General features: G+C 39.7%; 1 protein-coding gene across 3 annotated transcripts; it reads right to left on the reverse strand.

The window, feature by feature from the left end:
- Positions 1–5,425: 5,425 nt before the first annotated feature.
- Positions 5,426–18,942, reverse strand: LOC121899958 (interferon regulatory factor 4-like). Of its 3 annotated transcripts, none has more exons than XM_042415746.1 (9): positions 18,790–18,942; positions 18,379–18,618; positions 17,432–17,618; positions 16,999–17,075; positions 15,613–15,757; positions 15,391–15,492; positions 10,447–10,824; positions 9,259–9,371; positions 5,426–6,570 (listed from the first exon to the last, which is right to left on the reverse strand). In XM_042415746.1, the coding sequence occupies exons 2-9, from the start codon at positions 18,574–18,576 to the stop codon at positions 6,418–6,420; spliced, it is 1,353 nt and encodes a 450-aa protein (XP_042271680.1). In that variant the 5' UTR covers positions 18,577–18,618; positions 18,790–18,942; the 3' UTR covers positions 5,426–6,417. The 3 variants fall into 3 exon arrangements, with proteins under 3 accessions (XP_042271680.1, XP_042271679.1, XP_042271681.1); XM_042415745.1 differs by having other exon boundaries at positions 18,379–18,578; positions 18,790–18,941; XM_042415747.1 differs by having other exon boundaries at positions 18,379–18,578; positions 18,715–18,799.
- Positions 18,943–19,431: the final 489 nt, after the last annotated feature.

The following is a 19,431-nucleotide window of genomic DNA, read 5'->3' on the forward strand; positions in this document are numbered from 1 at the left end:
AAAGAGCGTCTGTGATGTCACAGTGCTCGGCTTTCTCAGTCTTCAAGTGCCCCCGTAAACGTTCAATGGGCTTGAGGTCAGTCGACTGTGGAGGAAAGTCAGGACTCCTTGGTCTTCTTTGGTCTTCATGTGGTTCTTGCAAAGCTTTGAGGTGTGTTTAGGGTCATTATTATTCTGCAAGACACCCCCAGACTTCAATATTATCCCACCGACATGTTTGTGGGTTTGATACTCACTTGAACCCTTCTGTTACTGCCATACATCTCAAACTTGGATTCATCAGTTAATGGGACTTTTTTTCCCTGTCATCCATTGAGAAATGCTGGTATTTCTCAGCCCACCTCAAACGTTTGGCCTTGTTTCACCTCTTGAGTAGTGGTTTAGAAACCGCAACTCGTCCTCTCGAGACCACTACTTCTCTTGACAGTAACTGCTGATTGGGAGTCTTGCGTTCTTTATTTAGCAAATTCTGTATGTATGACGAAGTTGCTTTTCTATCTATCAAGGAACTAAGCGTTTGATCTTCTGATGCTGTGGTCAGTTTTGGTCTGCCTGATCCAATTTCTGCAAAGCGTTTTAGACTTCCATGCACAGCCACCCCCCCCCTCTAGAAACCTCAAATCTAGCCGTGATTTGACGCTGAGAAAGCCCCTCTTCTCTTAAAAAACCATTTTGACTTCTGACACTCATTTCATTCTGATGCCATGTTTCCCGCTATTACAATGCTACTTAGTGAGCAGTGATCTGCTGGAAACATGAGGAACAGCCGAATTTATAACAGGTGAACAGCGGCTGCAGGTTGAGAACGAGCCTCCGATGAGTCGATCAAATCCATCTAAGTGTCATCTGAACGCTTCAATGGAAGAGATCCAACTTAAGGAAATCTGACCTTTATGTACAAAGGAGTTAAAACGGTCAACGGCACAAATTTGCTTGAATTCGATTGCTGATAGATGAGATATACTTCAATGTAAGAAACTCATCATACTGAATAGTGAAAAAACGTCTGCTGTCCTGGAAATAGTGCAGAATCTTAAATATTTCTTCTTCTTTTTATATGTCATTACTTCCTGTGCTCCTCAACTGTTTACATAAAAATATCAGAGATTTTTAATGTGGTGTCAGAGCCAAATGTACATTTCCGAGAACTTAATCTCGGTGGAAATATTTAAACTGATATGATCTCTTACAGCTCTTGTAGCAGTGAGACTCACACTTTTATTCCAATACAGCTTGTTGTCCTTTGGTTATCACCAGAAGTTCTATATTACTGTGTCAATGTGTGAACACAGAGATATATTTATATCATTAAAGATGGTGTAAAAATCACAAAATTATTATTGTTGCATGTCCTAAAATTCAACAATTCTGACCTTCAATCAGCATCTCATTCAAAGAGATACTGATTTAACTCCACTCGTCTTATTTTTTCATTGCATTGTAGCTTGTACCTGAAAATATTTCATGTTTCTTGTCATTCATCTGTATAAAGTCAAGCAAAACTGGCCTTTCAGGGTTGAAGGTGCAAAAAGAAATCATAACCGGCACATCACAATACAGACGAATGAAGAACTGAACCACTAAACTACACTTGTATGTACAGTACCTGTCTAAAAACAGCCAGGTGTCCATATGAACACTGACAGCTGTAATCATCCTTCCTGTACATACTGGCTATTAAAAGATCCTTCAAATGTGCTTTCAATGGAAGTGATGGAGGCCAAAATCCACAGTGTGTCCACACAGTCATTTAAAAGTTGATGTGAAGCTTATATGAGGCTTCAGCAGTCTGAGTTAGTCATATCAAGTGGATATCTGCCACATTTACAGTCTTTTTAGCATCAAATTCCCTCTTTGTGTTTCCCTGTCGAGCTGCGGTGGAAGTATAGTAACAAAAAGAGGAACTTTGACTCTAAAAAGACTTGATTTGACTCATTTGGGCGGCTGAAGCTTCATATTAGCTTCAGATAAACTTTTATACATCCAGAGAACAAAAAAGGACTGGAGCACAGTGATTAATTCACAGCCTTTAAAGACATGAACGAATCAACGGGTGGGAGTTGCCATAGTCGATGTCCAAGCGCCTCTCCCCTTACACCATGAATTCATTATCCAATAAGATTTGACACAGCTGAAAGACAGCTGCACACATGGTCTAGCTTGATTACATTGGTTGTTTGCCTCATGTCTGTGTCCACTCTGATGAAGACGCACTAGTGTGGAAATGTTAGTCTGTTTGCACAATTAAAGGCTGTGATTTAATAGATGTGCTCCAGTCTCATTTGTTCTCTGGAAGTTTGTTGTCTTCAAACTTAGAAGCATCTGATTCAGCTGCAATTTGCTGGAAGAACTAAATTTGTACACATTTTTGTACATAAGGAGGATTATGGTTTAAGGTGAAGGGATCTTCTAATGGTCAGTATGAACAGGAGGGATGATTATAGCAAGCGGCTACTTGTTTTAACACAGACTTGAAAAAATCGTGAACCCGCCCTTTAACCATGAGTTTTCTTTGCAGAGTTGTTAGATTGTAAATGCGTTGATCATATTTCCAAACCTGAGAAATATGTGTGAAATAATCAGTTTGAGTGGTTTCCATCTAAGTCCATATACTTGTCTAGATGTGTCACACTCAAATGTACCATTTTTTTGCAGACAGTTGGTTTGTGTGCGCTTTTCTTCAAAAGCCAGCGGGTTAAGCCATTCATCTCTGGAGCTGTTGTTCACCAGTTCACTCACGCTGTCTGGCCTGTTGTGTCTAGTTTACTGGGAGGAGAGTGAGTAAAGGGCGTATGCAGGGTGGGGACGCCGCGTTGCCGTTATTATTCAGTGCAGCAAACAAGAAGTGGTTGTAATTGTATCCCGGAGGAAGATGGTGACAACAGAAAGTGCGATTATGGTCGTGGGTGTAGGGACCTACAAAGCGAGCGGTTCGGTTGTGGTAGGTCTAGTCACTCACTCAGAGGAGACAGACAACGGCACTCCCACGGCTCACATGAGAAAGTTTGATGAGGCATGAAGGGTTAAGCGAGGACAACGTGGACTCGCTGCTGTCATGTAGCAGCAGTTGACCCCTTAATACTCGGCTTGAGACTGAATCTTCCAGATGTATGAACTGCCCCTGAACATGTCAGTTAGCTACAGCTTTCTGTTTTGTCTACATTCATGAACCTCAGACATTTTTTTCTGTCTTGGTTTCCCATGTAGATGTAGGGGAAAGCCATACAGGGCAGGCAGGAGTTGTTTTGATTCTCTGTGTTCTATACTTAGCTCTCTGTCCTCCCACGGATTCATTCACAAAATAAGTTCAAAGCCCAAAGCCTTATCCGTTCTCTGTTTACAGTAACAGAGGTGAGAAGGGGAGTTTTTTTTTTATATTTTACTCGCCAGCACTCTGTTCCATTCAGGAGGCAAAATGACAAGACCTGTAAAAACATCCAGACTTTGATGTGACTTTTTCTTTTCACTGAGTGGGTAATCAAAAGGATGGAGAAATTCGACACGTGTGAGAGAATTCAACCGTGCCCACCTTGAATGTAGAGCAGTTTCATTGTTTTTCTGTAAAAGATGCTTCGGTGTAGCAACAACAACAACAACAACACAGCAACAGTTAACGTATAAGAGCACGTACTGGAAATTTGTGGTTTTTTGACAAGGTTGTGTCCTGTAGAGCCGCCACAGGCAGTAGCTGTTAAAATACTGTGTAACCAGTGACTCAAACCTTTTTGCCATAATTTTGACACCCTTGTGTCGTTAACATTTATGTAAAAATGAAACAATTATCAATTCTGAATGGCTTAAATTACAGTCATACCTGACTTTTTTGTACATTTCTGCAACGATGGAATGGAGCAAATTTTCCCCTTTTCTGAAATGTGCAAAAACATGTTTTTATTCTTGTAACAGCTGAGTTTTCTGCCACAATACAGGTAAATGTCACATTTGAGTTTAAGAAATCTTCAGTGAAATCTTCAATAAGTGCAGATTCTTAAACTGTAACTTAATAAACCTCACAAGTGGATTCTAGACACATTAGCGCCTTAAATAATTGAGGTTGGATATATCCTCAGAAATGTTAGTATCTTGAATTCTTTGCATTTTAAAGATAAAGTTGGCGATATTCTACATTTTTCTCAACAAATTCTATGAAAAAACCACAATGCTTTAGTCCATCTCTCAATACTTCACAAGACGTCCTAACCGCTGTCTGTTGTACTCAGCCTCAAACCTTGCGGTTACCACTGAAGATGTAAATCTTTATAAATACGTCACAGATATATTAGATAAGTTCATTCTTATTAAGGTTCATTGACTCTCAGTTGGACACTGTAGTTTTTTTTTTTAGCAAGAACTGCGCAAAGATATATAAATAATGAATTTGTTAGGGACTATATTCAGCGGCGGATTAATCCATATTTGGTGCTCTTGTAAGTTATTTCAAGCAGCAGGACGATGTGTGTGTGTGTGTGAGTCAGAATAAACTATAGTGTGTGTGTGTGTGTGTTCATGGTGATTAAGGAACATGTCACCCAGTGTAACGATGCGGCTCATTGATGTGTTTTCAATCGTTTTTAGATAAAAGTCGAGGTCTACAGGTTTGGATACACACATAATACTTGTAAGTAGATCTGTACTAGATTTGATATGTTGTCAATAAAAAAAAAAAATATGTAGAATATAGCCATATAGACTCACGCTTTAACTTACATTTGTTAAATCTAAGCATGTGGTCATTAAGCATGTATTACTGAAACTGATGATTAATCGATGATTTGATGAGTTGAGATTAATCGGCAACCATTTCAATAATCGCTTTCATAATTTGTAACTGCATACAACAAACATTCACTAGTTCTAGATATTAAACTGTGAGGATTTGCTGCTTCTCTGTGGTTAATATTGAGATAAATGTTTATATCTTTGGCTTTTTGGGGAAAAACAAGCGATTTGAAGATGTCACTTTAGGCCATGGGGAAGTTGTGATAGTAATTTTTGTTACTATTTCCTCATATTTTATCTCAGTGATCAATCTGCTCATTAAAATCATAATCAACACATTAATTGATGATGAAAATATTCATGAACTGCAGCTCTGATGTGCTGTTTACAAAGCCTCGTGGCTGTGTGAGGGTTCATGTCACATATTTGAAGCTTTCTGCCTGCTGAGAAGTCACTGATCAGTGGATTTCAGAGTAAGTTGTTTTTCTATAGGCAACCTAATCAAGTGACGACATCTTCCTTGTTTTTCTTGTAAATTGTATCACGGCGGTTTTGTGAAACAAATTTTGCGGGTATTTTGTGATTGTTTTCCATGGAAGTGGAAACAAGACTCTAATCTGTGAGTAGAAGCCAGGAAGGCTTTTCTCCTGCGCAGCGCGGAAAGCGTGGCCAACCTCTTCCTTTCTCTCCTCCCCTCGTGATGTCATCACATTGTTTGCGATAACGAAGTGTTTGATTAACCAGCCTCATCCTGCATCTGAACCACACTTCCTGTTCAGACACTCTCTGACACACACACACACACACACACACACACACACACAGACACACACAGTACTGATGCTACCAGAAGAGCTCATACAGTTATGAACAGAGGCCGTGACTCTTTACACTTCAGCCATTTATTGGGGTTTTTTTTTACAGAAATGTCGACTTTCACACAAAAAAAAGCTCAAAACAGTCATTCCAACTCATTCTCAGATTTGATGTATGACACTTACACTTAGTTACAGGTACATGATATATTTCAATGAGATACAAAATTGAGTTGAGATACAATAAGCTTATCTAAAATCAGATCCCTGAGAGTTTATTAAACAACCAGCCAGGCCCAAGACATTTCATAATTTACTAAATGGTGGTGATAGTGTCTCCTAGTAACAGAAAAGTCTAAATTATATACAAGAAAAATCTACAAACAGTAAAAGAATAGTTCAACATTTTGGGCAATATGTTTTCTGTCAGAGAGTTTAGACTTCTTGTCTAACTCTCTGACAGAAAATAAATGAATATATTTCCCAAAATGTCAAAATATTCCTGTAAGGCACTAAAAATCACCTCAGTTCTCTAGAGTACAATCACCTAAGCTGTCAGTTTTGTTTCGCATAAGCAGTATGGAAAATATTCAATGTGCCCTGAAAATACAGTAAGAAAAAGAAAATAACAACTACAACTTTGGTTTCAGCCACACACACACACACACACATACACACACACACACACACACACACACTCTCATGGAAACACTCACACAAAATCCTACAGAATAAACAGTATCTGTCACTAAAGATCCATCTGATATACTTATATAACACTGTCCAAGTTTGTTTCTCAGTCTCCTGGTCTCCTGTGTGAAGGATTTGTCGCTGGATATCTGATGTCCCGGGAAGTTTAAACAGTCACTTGAACTCACTCCGATCACTCCTGCAGACTGCTGCTGTGATGGTGTGTGATGGCCCTCTGGTAGTCCTCAGAGGTGTTTATGTGATCCGGGTGCTCGTAGCTGCGGTAGTAGTGGCCGCCCGTCTGCTGGGCGTAGTACAGGAGCTGTCTGGCGAAGAGGGGCTCAACCTGCAAGAGGTGGAAGGTGACAGGAGTCAGTCACTATTTGACACTGCAGATACTTTCTGAGAGCTGAAAGCGGTATCGCAAAAATCAAAAATAACATTTGAAAAGTCCTAAATAAGTTTCTAAAAGTTTGAAAAGTGAAAAATAGGATTTGAAAGTGTAAAAGTCTAAGAATAGCTTCATGCGTGTAACGTTAGCATTGTTTCATAACTATAAAAAGACTACTCAGGGTTCACTTCCTAGCTTTTTCCAGAGCTTTCAATCACATCTCACAGTCTTCCTGAGACTTTGCTCAGTTTGTCATCGTGCGACTTCACTATGGAACTTCAATCAAATGATTACAGGTACAGGTGTGACTCAGGTTTAATACTGACAACTGATCCGTTGAGGGAAGCTAGTGAGTGAACCTTGCAGTAAATTAAGGGTTTTTTTTGGTAAATGACTGTTTTCAAGGTCAAGAGTGAACTTTTATGTTCAGTTTAAACTCCCAAGTTTCCAAACCTGAGTAGTGGAAATTCAACATTCTCCTTTCAGTGATTCAAAAGACTTGTTTAGCTTGCAGCAAGTTGGGATTTCTGATGCCGGGCTACTGGATGGTCAACTAACTGTGTGCTTAAACGTATTTCAACAGCAACCTCTGAATAGCTGTTCACAAATCAGATTTTTCTCAGAGATTTAAATGTGTCTGGTGTTGTGCTCATTGACGGCTGTTTTTCTCTAGTTAGAGAAACAAACAAGCAAATTGGACCTGCGTGATAACAATGTGGATGTTGTCTTCCTGAGACTGAACCAGAAAAATTGCCACAAAAAAGGCAACAAGCACGGTTGTCTACAAAATGAAAAACAACTCTTATATCCTGCTTCTTGCAGCCACTACGTTACTTGCATGTTAGGGCAAAATAACAACTCCTACTATTCCTACACTTTTAGAAACTGAGATAGCAAATGGGCGATAGACTTAGCCTGATTATCCAGCTGAGTCAGAATTTTACAAATAAACATTGTGACAATGAAGTTCTTACATACTTTCAAATTTTAGGATTATATGATCATTATACACTCACTGGCCACTTTATTAGGTGTTCAACTGCTGGTTAACGCAAATATCTAATCAGCCAATCATGTGGCAGGGCATTTCGGCATGTAGACATAGTTAAGACGATCTGCTGAAGTTCAAACCAAGCATCAGAAGGGTGAAGAACGTGGCATGTATTTCGTATTTGTATTTCGGAAACTGCTGATCTACTGGGATTTTCACACACAACCATCTCTAGGGTTTATAGAGAACAGTCCGAAAAAGAGAAAATATCCAGTGAACAGCAGGTCTCTGGGCAAAAATGCCTTGTTGATCGCAAAGGTCAGACGAAGAGACTTGTTCAAGGTGATAGAAAGGCAACAGTAACTCAAACAACCACTTGTTACCACTCCTGTCAGCTAAGAACAGGTAACTGAGGCTAATATTCGTAGGGGCTCGCCAAAATTGGACAATAGAAGACTGGATAAATGTTGCCTGGTCTGATGAGTCTCTATTTCTGCTGTGACATTCAGATGGTAGGGTCAGAATTTGGTGTTAACAACATGAAAGCATGGATCCATCCTGCCTTGTATCAACGGTTCAGGCTAGTGGTGGTGGTGTTATATGTGGGGGATATTTTCTTGGCACACTTTGGGCTCCTTCATACCAACTGAGCATCATTTAAATGCCACAGCCTACCTGAGTATTGTTGCTGATCATCTTTGTGACCACAGTGTACCCATCTTCTAATGACTACTTCTGTTAAATCATCTCAAACTGGTTCCTTGAACATGACAATGAGTTCACTGTACTCAAACGGCCTCCAAAGTCACCAGATCTCAATCTAATAGAGCATCTCTGGGATGTGGTGGAACTGGAGATTCACATCATGGATGTGCAGCCGACAAATCTGCAGCAACTACCTGACGTTATCAATCCAATATGGACCAGAATCACTGATGAATGTTTCCAGCACTTTGTTGAATCTATGCGATGAAGAATTAGTCCAACCCGGTACTAGCAAGGAGTACCTAATAAAGTGGCCTGTGAGTGTATGATAAAATATTCTTGTGGGTCAGCCTATGTTGGTAAAATTGTGTTGTGATGTCTCTTATTCTGTTTTTATTTTCCTTTTCTTATGTGTGGACTATAATGTGACAGATACACATGTCAGTGTCAATTACTGAGAGACACTCCCACAGGAGAATAATTGTCCATTATCTATTTAAGATCATTGTCGCAGGAATTATTTTAAATACTCTTGACGAAGGTCCAGAGGGACCAAAACTTTAGTATGATCAATAAATTTACGCTGAGCAAGAGTGGCGTGTGGGATCTGCCTTTCTCAAGACTGAAGTGATATTTTCCAACACGCCTGCATCTGAGATAGTTGGATGTGTGAATATCTCTTTTGAAAAAAAAAAAAATCTTAGGATTTAACTTTGAAATCCTATTTTTCACTTTTGAAACCATCTTTCAAACTTTCAAGCCTTCAAATCTTCCTTTTGATTGTATGAATTGTGATACTGACTTGACGTCAGACCCTCAAAGTCAATACTGTGTTTCATGTTGTATGTCTCAAAAATGAAAGTAATCTGAATATGCATGGACTCATAAGTTGATTGTAAGGAGACATGAGGCAGGGATAGGAACAGCTAGAAGCTAGTTGTACAAACCTGGACAGTGAGGGTCCTTCTTTGTCTTTGTGGGTCCAGACACTCATCTCCGAAACTCAGCAGGACCTGGAAATGAGGCAGTTGCCGACTGTGGAGCCCGTAACTCTGGATCTCTGATAGTCAGGAGGGTGATAAGGTCACATCATTATTAGTTTGATATCTGAAAAACATCTGAACTGACAGATTCAAATGAATTCAGAAGAATTTCATTTGAAGAAGTATGACCTTTGGGGTGATTCGAATGGAAAGTCCTGGTCACACCATGTATGCAAATACAATTAGGTGTCATAGTCTTACACAGCTGGGGCTGTCTGTTCATGTGGGTGGGATGATGTGTTGAAGTCATGTGACTCACCTCCCTGTGAAATACTACTTTAAAAAGTGTGTTCACTAATATAGACTTTGAGGTTGGGGGGGGGTTGTTTCTCTTTAGTTTTGTTCTTAGATAACATTTTTCATAAACTGGTTTACTGTAAATGAGCTTGGAGTTTTCACAAAGACAGTTTAACAGAAAGACACAAACTTGAATTTTGCGGAAGTCAAAACGGTCCTGCTGACGTAATAAGTTTAGCCTTACATTTTGTTTAAATGTGTCCCTGTTTAGTACTGAAATCATCAGTCAAATTATCAATTACTTGATTGTATGGATGGGAATAGAACCGTAATGCTCTTTTGGTACCAACCGAAATGTGTCCATAACACCAAATATCAAACTGTCAGGTTCATAGTCTTGTTAACTTTTTCTTTGATCAGATATTTTGTGATTTAAAGTGTCATTCCAGTGATTTAGTATTTAGTATTGCACTTTTATAAAGTTGGGGAACTCAAAAGAGAGAGAGAAATTTAGGCAAATTTAGTCCCTCTTATGGGTCAAACTAAAAACACTGGATCCTACACTTCCCATAATGCAACTTGGTAGCATCATTCATTAGACCCCCCTCTGTAAACACCCACATCTTTCAAATTTCAAGGTAAGATATATAAAAGAGTACTGTTTTGGTAACATTTCGAACGATACCCAGTCGTACATACAATACAGAATGTATTGACAACAATCTTGATAATCCATTAATCCTTTAAGTCATTTATCAAGCAAATATGTCAAACATTTGCAGGTTCCAGCTTTTAAAATGTGAAGATTTGTTGCTTAACATGATTGTTCTATTAGTTCTGTTCCTGCTGTCTCACCTGTGAGATAGTCCTGCGTGTGGAGGAGTTTACAGGTGACCTCTCTCTCCAGCTTGTTGGGCTTCTCTCCGTACGGTGACAGTCCTACCTGCCAGTACACTCTGCCCTGACACAGTCTGCGGGCGTAGAGTCCGTCTGGGGCCATCCACAAGTGCACTCCCCTCTCCAGGGCGGACGGAGGACTCGGGGGACACTCCTCCGCTCTCCTCTGAGCTGAGAAGCAGTCCAAAGGCAGCGGCACCAGCTCGGGGCCTTGAGGGGGCAGGTAGTGCTTGTCCTCTGGGGCGCACGGAGTGATGTGACACCCGTCCGGACTGGAGGTGGTCACCTCCCTCACCAGAGTGTCCCGGAAAAATACAGACACATGCAGGCGGAAATCTATGTGGAGGACAAAGGGACACATGTAAAGGTCACTCAGGTTTCTCAGTGTAGTGTGTTGTCTTTGTGGATTTATCTGTCATGTTTCAGACACTGATCTTCAATTGCACTGTAGCATGTTTTAACTTTAGCATGTGCACATGCATAGTCTAGCTTTAAAAGTGCCAAATATAGCTGCAGCAAAAGCTTCACCTTTATCTTGATTTAGATGTAGAATTGTTTTATATGCCTATATGCTGCTTTATTCCTGAATAAAGTCTTAAATGATGTCATTGTTTCTAACTGTACTGTGTGTTTTTACCTCCAAAAGGAGAAGTGAGAATTGATTCACAGCAGTAAATTTAGACTTCAGGCTTTTAGGCTCTCATATTAGCACCATAAATTGGTGTTTCTATGGCTTTGTTCAGACTGCAGGCAAATCAGATTTGTTTCTCAAATCTTTAAGGCAGACTGTCTGCATTGTTATTTGCAAGTAATCAGATCAGATTTGTCACATCGCCAACCTATCTGCATGGGTGACTATGGACATAGGTGTCGGTAACTACATCCGATGTTGACGCGACTTTCCAAAGCGGAAGCATGAGAAATGGAGATCCATCATCCCCCCAAAGTGCCAGCAGACAATTTATGACAGCGTCTGTGTTGTCCTTCATACTGCTAGTAGCAGCATGGATTCTGCTCAGTCGCTCTGATGCACTTCCCTCTCTCTGGATTGGACGAGTGACGCAAAAGACACTTTGAAATCCTATTTGAGCGTCCAGACTGAAAAGCATGAGTAGAAATCCAATTGGAATTGCATTTCAAACCACCTCCGAATGTGGCTTGGATCCAAAAGTCGCATTTCATATGATTTTTTACTGTCCAGACTTTCTAAATTCAATCTGGATACAATCTGGATATGCCAAAAAACAGATTTGGGCTTAAATTTGAGGTTTTAAAATTTCTTTGCCCCCAAAAATGGACAATGCTTGTGCTGTCGAAAGCACATATAATGGCAATTTCTGACTCTCTGACTGGTTATGTGAAGTTACCTTTTATGTGAGTCAGAAATATGTATATTCAATAACACAAATTGAAACTGAAACTGAGAATTTGCAGCTAGTTTTAAATTTCACATGTGAACATGCAGTTAGAATTATTGTCACCTATAAGCCCCAAAAAATCAGTGCAAGTGTCTATTTATTGCAGCTCACTGATGTCATAATATCAAGCAGCAACTGCCGGGGCTGAAAAATGAAGCCAACACTGAAATGCCAAAAACTGCAGTTCCTTGAATGGCCACTTGAGTGAGGCTCCAAAAGTGAGTCAATCCCCATAGACCCCCATGTTAAAATACCTAACTTTACAGCAGAAATAAACATGTTTACAGCCTGGCCACTTTGAGCGACAGGTGGGTGCCGTCACAGGCAAGTCGCTACCATGATGACAACGTTGGTTAGGTAACGTAACCATGGTGTAAGCCCAGATTTACACACAGAGTATAGGCGTTGCTGTAGCCGTCGCTATTTCGGTGTGTTTTCAGTTCATGAAAGTTAATTGTAACATTTTGTTCACCTAAAAAAGTCTTGTTCAGTGTTTGGTGGACTCTCATGGGGTTGGATGTTCAGTTTTTCTGCTTAGTACATTTTGTTGTAATGGTTTTAAGCCTGTTTTTCACTAGCGTAAGTTAGCATTAGCATTATCACATTAACCATAGACTGTAAATGCACCGTGCTAACCAAGCTAGCAGCTAGCGTTAGGGTCAGCTCCACCCTCTCATCCAAATATTGTCACTTCTGGCTCCAAAAATCCAAGATAGCGACAGTCAAAATGCAAACTCAAGGCTTCAAAATGGGAGTCCAGTCCACAAACCAATGGGTGATGTGACAGTGGTGCCCAATATGTCCATTATTTTTTATAGTCTATGCATAAAATCAGTAAAAACAATGGAGGCTTGTTATATTGGGTGATATCAATCTGCAATGGAATAACAGCTCTTCAGAGTCATTGAAAGCTACTGCAATAAAGCTTGGTCTCTATCAATTAATCAAAGAGCCAACTAGAGTTCAGTCCTTGACCTTATATTCATAGAGCAACCCTCTAAATATGGATTGTCGGGAGTGATTCATACCACATTATCAGATCACTCACTAATTTATGCTGTTAAGAAAACTGTCAAAACCCCAAGAAGCTACACTCACTGCTTTGTCTCTGAAATACCAATTTCAAAACTACCTCAGTTTAATGCTGAATTAGAGATTTTGATTGGAGCACTAAATTACCATGGAAATGGAAATTCTACAATTACTTAAACAGGAAGCTCTCTCTCTCTCTCTCAAAATGTATAGATCCTCAAAAACACTGGGGAGTAAAACACATTTTGTAGAGATCAGAAACAAATGTACTACTGAGGCTGTCTGTTTCCAAAAGCAAATTATTCAAACTGTTTCTAAACCTCAAACATTACGGCAGACATTTAAAGTCATCACTGGTGAAACTGAAGAAAAAGAATCGAATTTCTCTACAAAGCGCTCTTCTCACCGAAAAGATGCAAGCTCTTTCATTGATTATTTTGTTAAAGAACTAGCATCTAAAGGTTATCCCACACCTTTTATTTTACATCCCACCAGTTCTCTTTCTGTGAGATTACACAGAATGAGCTGTCTGATATTTTGAAGTCTTTGAAAAATTCTCATGCTTGTGATATCTATGGTTTAAATATGCAGTTTTAAAAGGCTCATGCTGACAGCTTTATGCCTCTCCTCCAGCATCTGATCAATCTCTGTATCAGGCTTTCTATCTTTCCCTCCGGCTAGAAACTGCTCAAATCACTCCCATTTTCAAACCACGGGGATCCAACTCTTGTTTCACACCACAGGCTAATATCTATTCTCCCAGTAATATCAAAATTATTGGAAAAAAAATTCTCTCTAGCCAATTAAACAACCATCTTGAATGCAATAACCTTCTCAGTGACTTTCAGTATGGTTTCTGCTCTACCCGATAAACCGTGTCTGCATCATCATTATGTACTGAACAAATATGTATTTCACTCAACAAAGGTCATGTCACCGAAGCCATTTTTTCATAAAGCCTTTGATAGAGTGACTCATCAGATTCTGCTAAACAAACAGCCCATTTCCACGTCCCTCTTCTGTGGTAATGGTGCTCTCCTTAAATCTATCAAACAGGTTCAAAGTGGTTAAAATCAGTCATGTAACATCTCTATAACATCTCTGGGTGTTCCACAAGGCAGCATTTTGGGTCCTTTACTCTTTCTTCTGTATATCAATGTGTGTAAATATTCCAATAGTCTACTATATGCTGATGACACTGTAACTTTTGTTTCTGATCCAAACCCTGATGTCATAAACTCAAAACTCTCTTCTGATCTTCACTATTTAGATGACTGGTTGAAATCTAATCATTTAACTATCAATGTCAAGAAAACAGTATGTATGTGTTTTCATCCCCCTAAGAAATCTATATCTTCTGACCCCATTCATTTTGCAAATCAAACATGAACCATCACAGAAACTTACAAATAATTTGGAGTATTCCTCAATTCACCTCTATCGAAACCACATTCATAATTTAACAAAGAAGCTCAGTCAGAAATTGTGTGTTTATAACAAGACCAGACCATATCTCACCCCTACTCTCTCAGATACATATCTACATGCAATCATTCTGTCAACAATATCTTTCTCTCTCTAAATTTGGTCCCTCACCACAAAGGAAACCATTGAACCAATAATAGCAAGACTATACAATAGAGCTTATAAGATCCATGGCAACCTCTGCCCTTGGACTCACCACTGCACCACACTTTCACACTCTAATGCCTTGACTTTTCAGAACTACTCAAATAATCTAGGACATTAAATAGCCATTAAATTTTACTTTCAGATCCAGAAAAATAACTCTCCTCCAACACTTACTGCTCTACTTCCAAGATCACTAGATCAATTTCACAAAACAACTATAGTCAGAGATCATTTTTTCATACATACACTAAAATCTGGTACGAGTTCCCACATTACATTAGAGCAATAACCTCTATTACACACTTTAAACAGGCAGGTAAACACTATCTGATGTAAGGGCACACCTGCGACCACTGATTCAACTCACATACACCATCTTACTCGCTAAAGTCCTCTCCTCTGTAGTGTCTGTGTAGCAGTTTATGTTTTATTGTCTCTCTACCTGATCCCTGTCTCTCAAAAATGCCAAATAATTGTCTTGGTAAAGGTTTTAAAGGTTTAAAATCTGAGCTGTGTTTGCAGTTTTAAGATTTTTTTTTTATTTTAAGTATAGTGCCCTCATTAGGTCAGTCTTTATATTTTTTAAGATTGCATTAATCTTTCAGGTTTTCCCAGTTAAGTGCAGCGGTATGCATGGCCACTCTATTATATTATCACTTTATTATGATATTCTCATGTGATTGTACGTTATGTAAAGATGTATTCACTGCTTGGTCTTAATTTATGACATTCTAGGCTAAATGTGACCTGGACCCACAGTTCCCCTCCTTTAACTGTATAGCGTGTGAAGAAAAAGGTGAAATGAAAGTGTTTTGTCTACCTGAAAGTGCCTCCGCTGATCTGATGCTGGCGTCCAGTGTAAAAGGCGACGGCTGACTATCAGCAGGACCGTAAGAGTAAATTGAGGCTCTGAGCTGATATCCTGCACACACACAGAGAAACATACAAGAGCTCAACACACAAGTAGAGAAAACAAATTGTGTGCATAACACAAAAACCGCCAAGGATGCTACTGCTTATATATGAATACTGAGTACCGTACCGTTCTCCATGGCTGCACCCTGCCATGGCAGGCTGCGGGGCACTGAGGGACAGGGACACTGAGGGAAGGACAGCTCCGGGAGGGAGGGCTGCTCCGGACAGTAGTCTCTCCAGCTGCATTCTGGGTTGGGGAGGTACTGTGACATCTACAGACGGAGATAAAAACAGTTCAACATTAGCCAACTATACATTTCTGTACATGAGATATGCTGCCTTCCAACTTCCAACTGTGAAGTTGTAAATAATATGATGGTGGTTATTGTTCCGACAATGGAGGAAGCTCCACAGCAGGATTAAACAATATAGTGGTGCATTGTAAGCTATAAAATGTAGCTGTATTTCTTACAGAAATATTAATATTTAATACATCTATCTTAGAAAACTCCCATTACCTCAGTGGCACATCAAGTGAGCAATTCTACTCTTAGTTAAACAAATTTGTGGCTGTTGTCTCTTCAACGCCAAATCAGTTTAAAAAAGCCCCAGTATCTTGCCAGGAAATGTGGGGGGATTTTAATGACATGAGGGACAGTTGTTACAACTATACACAAAAACAAAAAAGGAATTTGTGTATATACAGAATAGTCGATATAGTACAATTATATTCCTGTCCATATTTACTTATAAAGGTAGTAAATATGCATAATATAACTGTCAAAAGTATCATTTTAGTTTTTGTTAGTTTCTTAATTGTGAAGATTTTCTGCTTTTGTTTGTTGTGTGTGATAGTAAACTGAATATTTTGGGGTTTTAGGCTTCTTGGTAGGACAAAACAAGTGATTTGAAGAAGACACCTTGGGCTTTAAGAAATTGTGATGGCCAATTTTTCACTATTTTCTGACATTTTATAAGCCAAATGATTACTTGAGAAAGTAAGATTAATCGATCATGAAGATTGCAACACTAAAAGTTTTGTGAGCTTTCTTGGTTACTAGTCATGACTTTCTTAGAAGTGTAGTGTGTAAAATCCTGGTTACTTCCCTAAAAAAAATTCAATGTAAATCTATTTTTAGCATCAGCTACTGACATGGTTTTCACTTTTTTTTTTTTATATCTGGGAAACTTTATATATAAATAGTATAAATATGAATAGTATACACTTTCATAGAGATGTTCTCAAAATATAGGCATTTCCAACAACATCGGTAAAACTTTGGGATGCAACTCATGAATCTGTGAGTCCACTTAGCATCTGGTGTATCCAAGGTCATTCATGCATGCACAGTGTGCTTTCTCGTACACTGCTTCTGTTGCTCATCCAACCTCTCTCTCTCTCTCTCTCTCTCTCTCTCTCTCTCTCTCTCTCTCTCTCTCTCTCTCTGTCTCTCCCTCCCTCTCTGTCTTCATCTCCTCCCACCTCACTCATTTTCATATGTATGAAAATCACCTGATTCTGCAGGGCAGGGTAGGAAGGGTGCACCGGGTAGCTCATTGGACTCAGAGGACTGTCCTCCTGTCTGGGTCCTGAATGCAACACAGAAAAGATTACTCAAACATACAGTAAGCCTGAGCAAACGACCTCTTAGCAGTTGTAGCACTTGAATCAGAAAAAGTCCACATCTGTTGACATCACAAAGCATGACCTTAACTGGTGGTAATTTTATAGCGAGGAGTCAGTGACCTTTATCAATCACACAAAGGTGGATTCAGCAAAATTTCCAACTCTAGTAAAAATCATAAGAAAAACTAATATTCATAAACACTTTAAAACATAAATTTCAAACATTTTCGACCAGTTTGGTTAACTTTAACACATTGCCTTTAAGCACCACCTGTGTACAAACCAACAGCATTTTAAAAGAGTTTGAGATGGGACTGACGTTTCTTGGCGCCCTCGGGGATGATGCGGTAGACTTTGTAGGGGTCTGAGATGTCAAGCTGGCTTCTCTCCACAAGTTCCTCAAAGTCATTGCTCTTGTTGAGGGCGCAGCGAAGGCGCGTCTTCCAGGTCGGCGGGTCTGGCTTGTCAATTCCCTCCCGAAACTTGCCTTTAAACAGCGCCCAGGCCTGCAGACAGGTCACCGGTACAACTTTAAAACCTTACTGTAGTTTAAGCCTGAGAGGATGAGACAACCAGGTCTGCTAACTGAACTTATTGCAAAGCCTGCAGAAATGATTTGTTACAAGGCTATAGGCACTTTATCAAGAATTAGTCATCAATAGAGAATTAATCAGCAGATCGTCTTTTTTAGAAAACGTTTCATGGAAATATGACAAAATTGTGCAAGTTCCTGCCTCCTCATATTTGAAGATTTCAAGCTTTTCCTAATCTTTTGTAATAGTAAATTGAATATCTTTGGGTTTTATGATTGTTATTCAGACAAAACACATAATTTAAAGTCATCTTTGGCTCTGTGACTGTCAGAAAGTTGTTTAAAAAGGCTCTAATCTGTAGATCAAAGGATGAATCGACAAAGTGTTTGGCAAGAAGAATCAATCATGAAAATAACTGTTTGTTGCAGCCTTCTTTATGTGGCACATTTCATACCCAAAGGCAATGAAACGTGCTTTACATAATGCATTAAATATGAAACACAGCATAAGCCACTGAAACTCTAACTGGTAAATGTCTATGATTGAGTTATAAATCTTGCATAACCCGAAGGGGATTTTTAAAAATATATATATAAACTGTTTCATTTCTCATATTGTCCCTTTTTATCATTTTGGATCTTTGTAAGATGTTTTTTGTCACTTCGTGCCCTCTTTCATTCTCAAAGTCATGTGTTTTATTCTGGCTGGATGATGAAGGATGCGGGTCTCGTACCTTGAAAAGCGCGGCATCCTCATCCCGGTTGTAGTCCTGTTTCCCGGCGTGTTTCCACGGTATCCTGAAGATGGTCTTCTCGTCGTTTTCCCACACCAGACCGGGATATTTCCCGCAGTCCACCTGCTCGATCAGCCACTGGCGCAGCTTTCCGTTCCCGCTGCTCCCGGAGCCTACGTAATCCACCTCGGGGTTCATCTCTGCCCAAAAAGACGCACGCAACAAGTCCACAGTTAGGTCCTGTAATGCAAAGCCATGTGCGCATGCATGGGTGTTTTAGAAAGCGCTGTAAGTTAAGAAGAAAATGATGAGTCTACCCAAGCAAGTAAGACTCACTGAAGGTTAAACCCACTGATCTCCCACGCAGAAAAGTTGAATATGCGCCCCGGCAGCGGATCGAAGTGGTCTTACCTGTGAAACTCGAAACCCGTCAAGTTTTGAAATCAATCAGTCTCAGAAAGCCCTCATCATTACGGCGCGCCCGCTTAAATTCTCCAGCCTATAGCGCGCAGCAGGAGGGCGGAGACACAGATCAGGGGGATGCTCAAAGGACGCACCTGCTGCTGCTGCTGCTGCTGCTGCCTGCGCGCTTCTCTCCTGCGAAGCTTATCAGCGCACACAGCGGCAGATCTCCAGTAAGACACCGACCGGGGGAAACCCTGCCGGCGTCAGTCACAAGTGTCACACACACCCGCACGTGGAAAATCATGGGACAGAGACGAAAACAATTCTTTGAAACGATAAAGCCTTACGAAAAATAACTATAGAGTGGTCCTACAGTAGAAGTGATGCACAAAAACATCCCATTGGAAGATTAGTGCGACGATAGACAAACAAGAACAGCCTAGCAGATAAGATTATTATAAACTGTGTGTCATATCTGCTTCTAATAAATATGTTACAGAGAAAAAAAAACGTCATACGACGGGATTATTAAAAGTTCCAAACACGTTTTTGGGAAGTAAATATTCAGTAAAATTGTACTAATCCACCACATTTACAGTATTTGACAGCTTTAGTTATATTATATTATATTATATTATATTATATTAT

The sequence above is a fragment of the Thunnus maccoyii genome, chromosome 7, assembly GCF_910596095.1.
Source record: "Thunnus maccoyii chromosome 7, fThuMac1.1, whole genome shotgun sequence".
NCBI lineage: Eukaryota > Metazoa > Chordata > Actinopteri > Scombriformes > Scombridae > Thunnus > Thunnus maccoyii.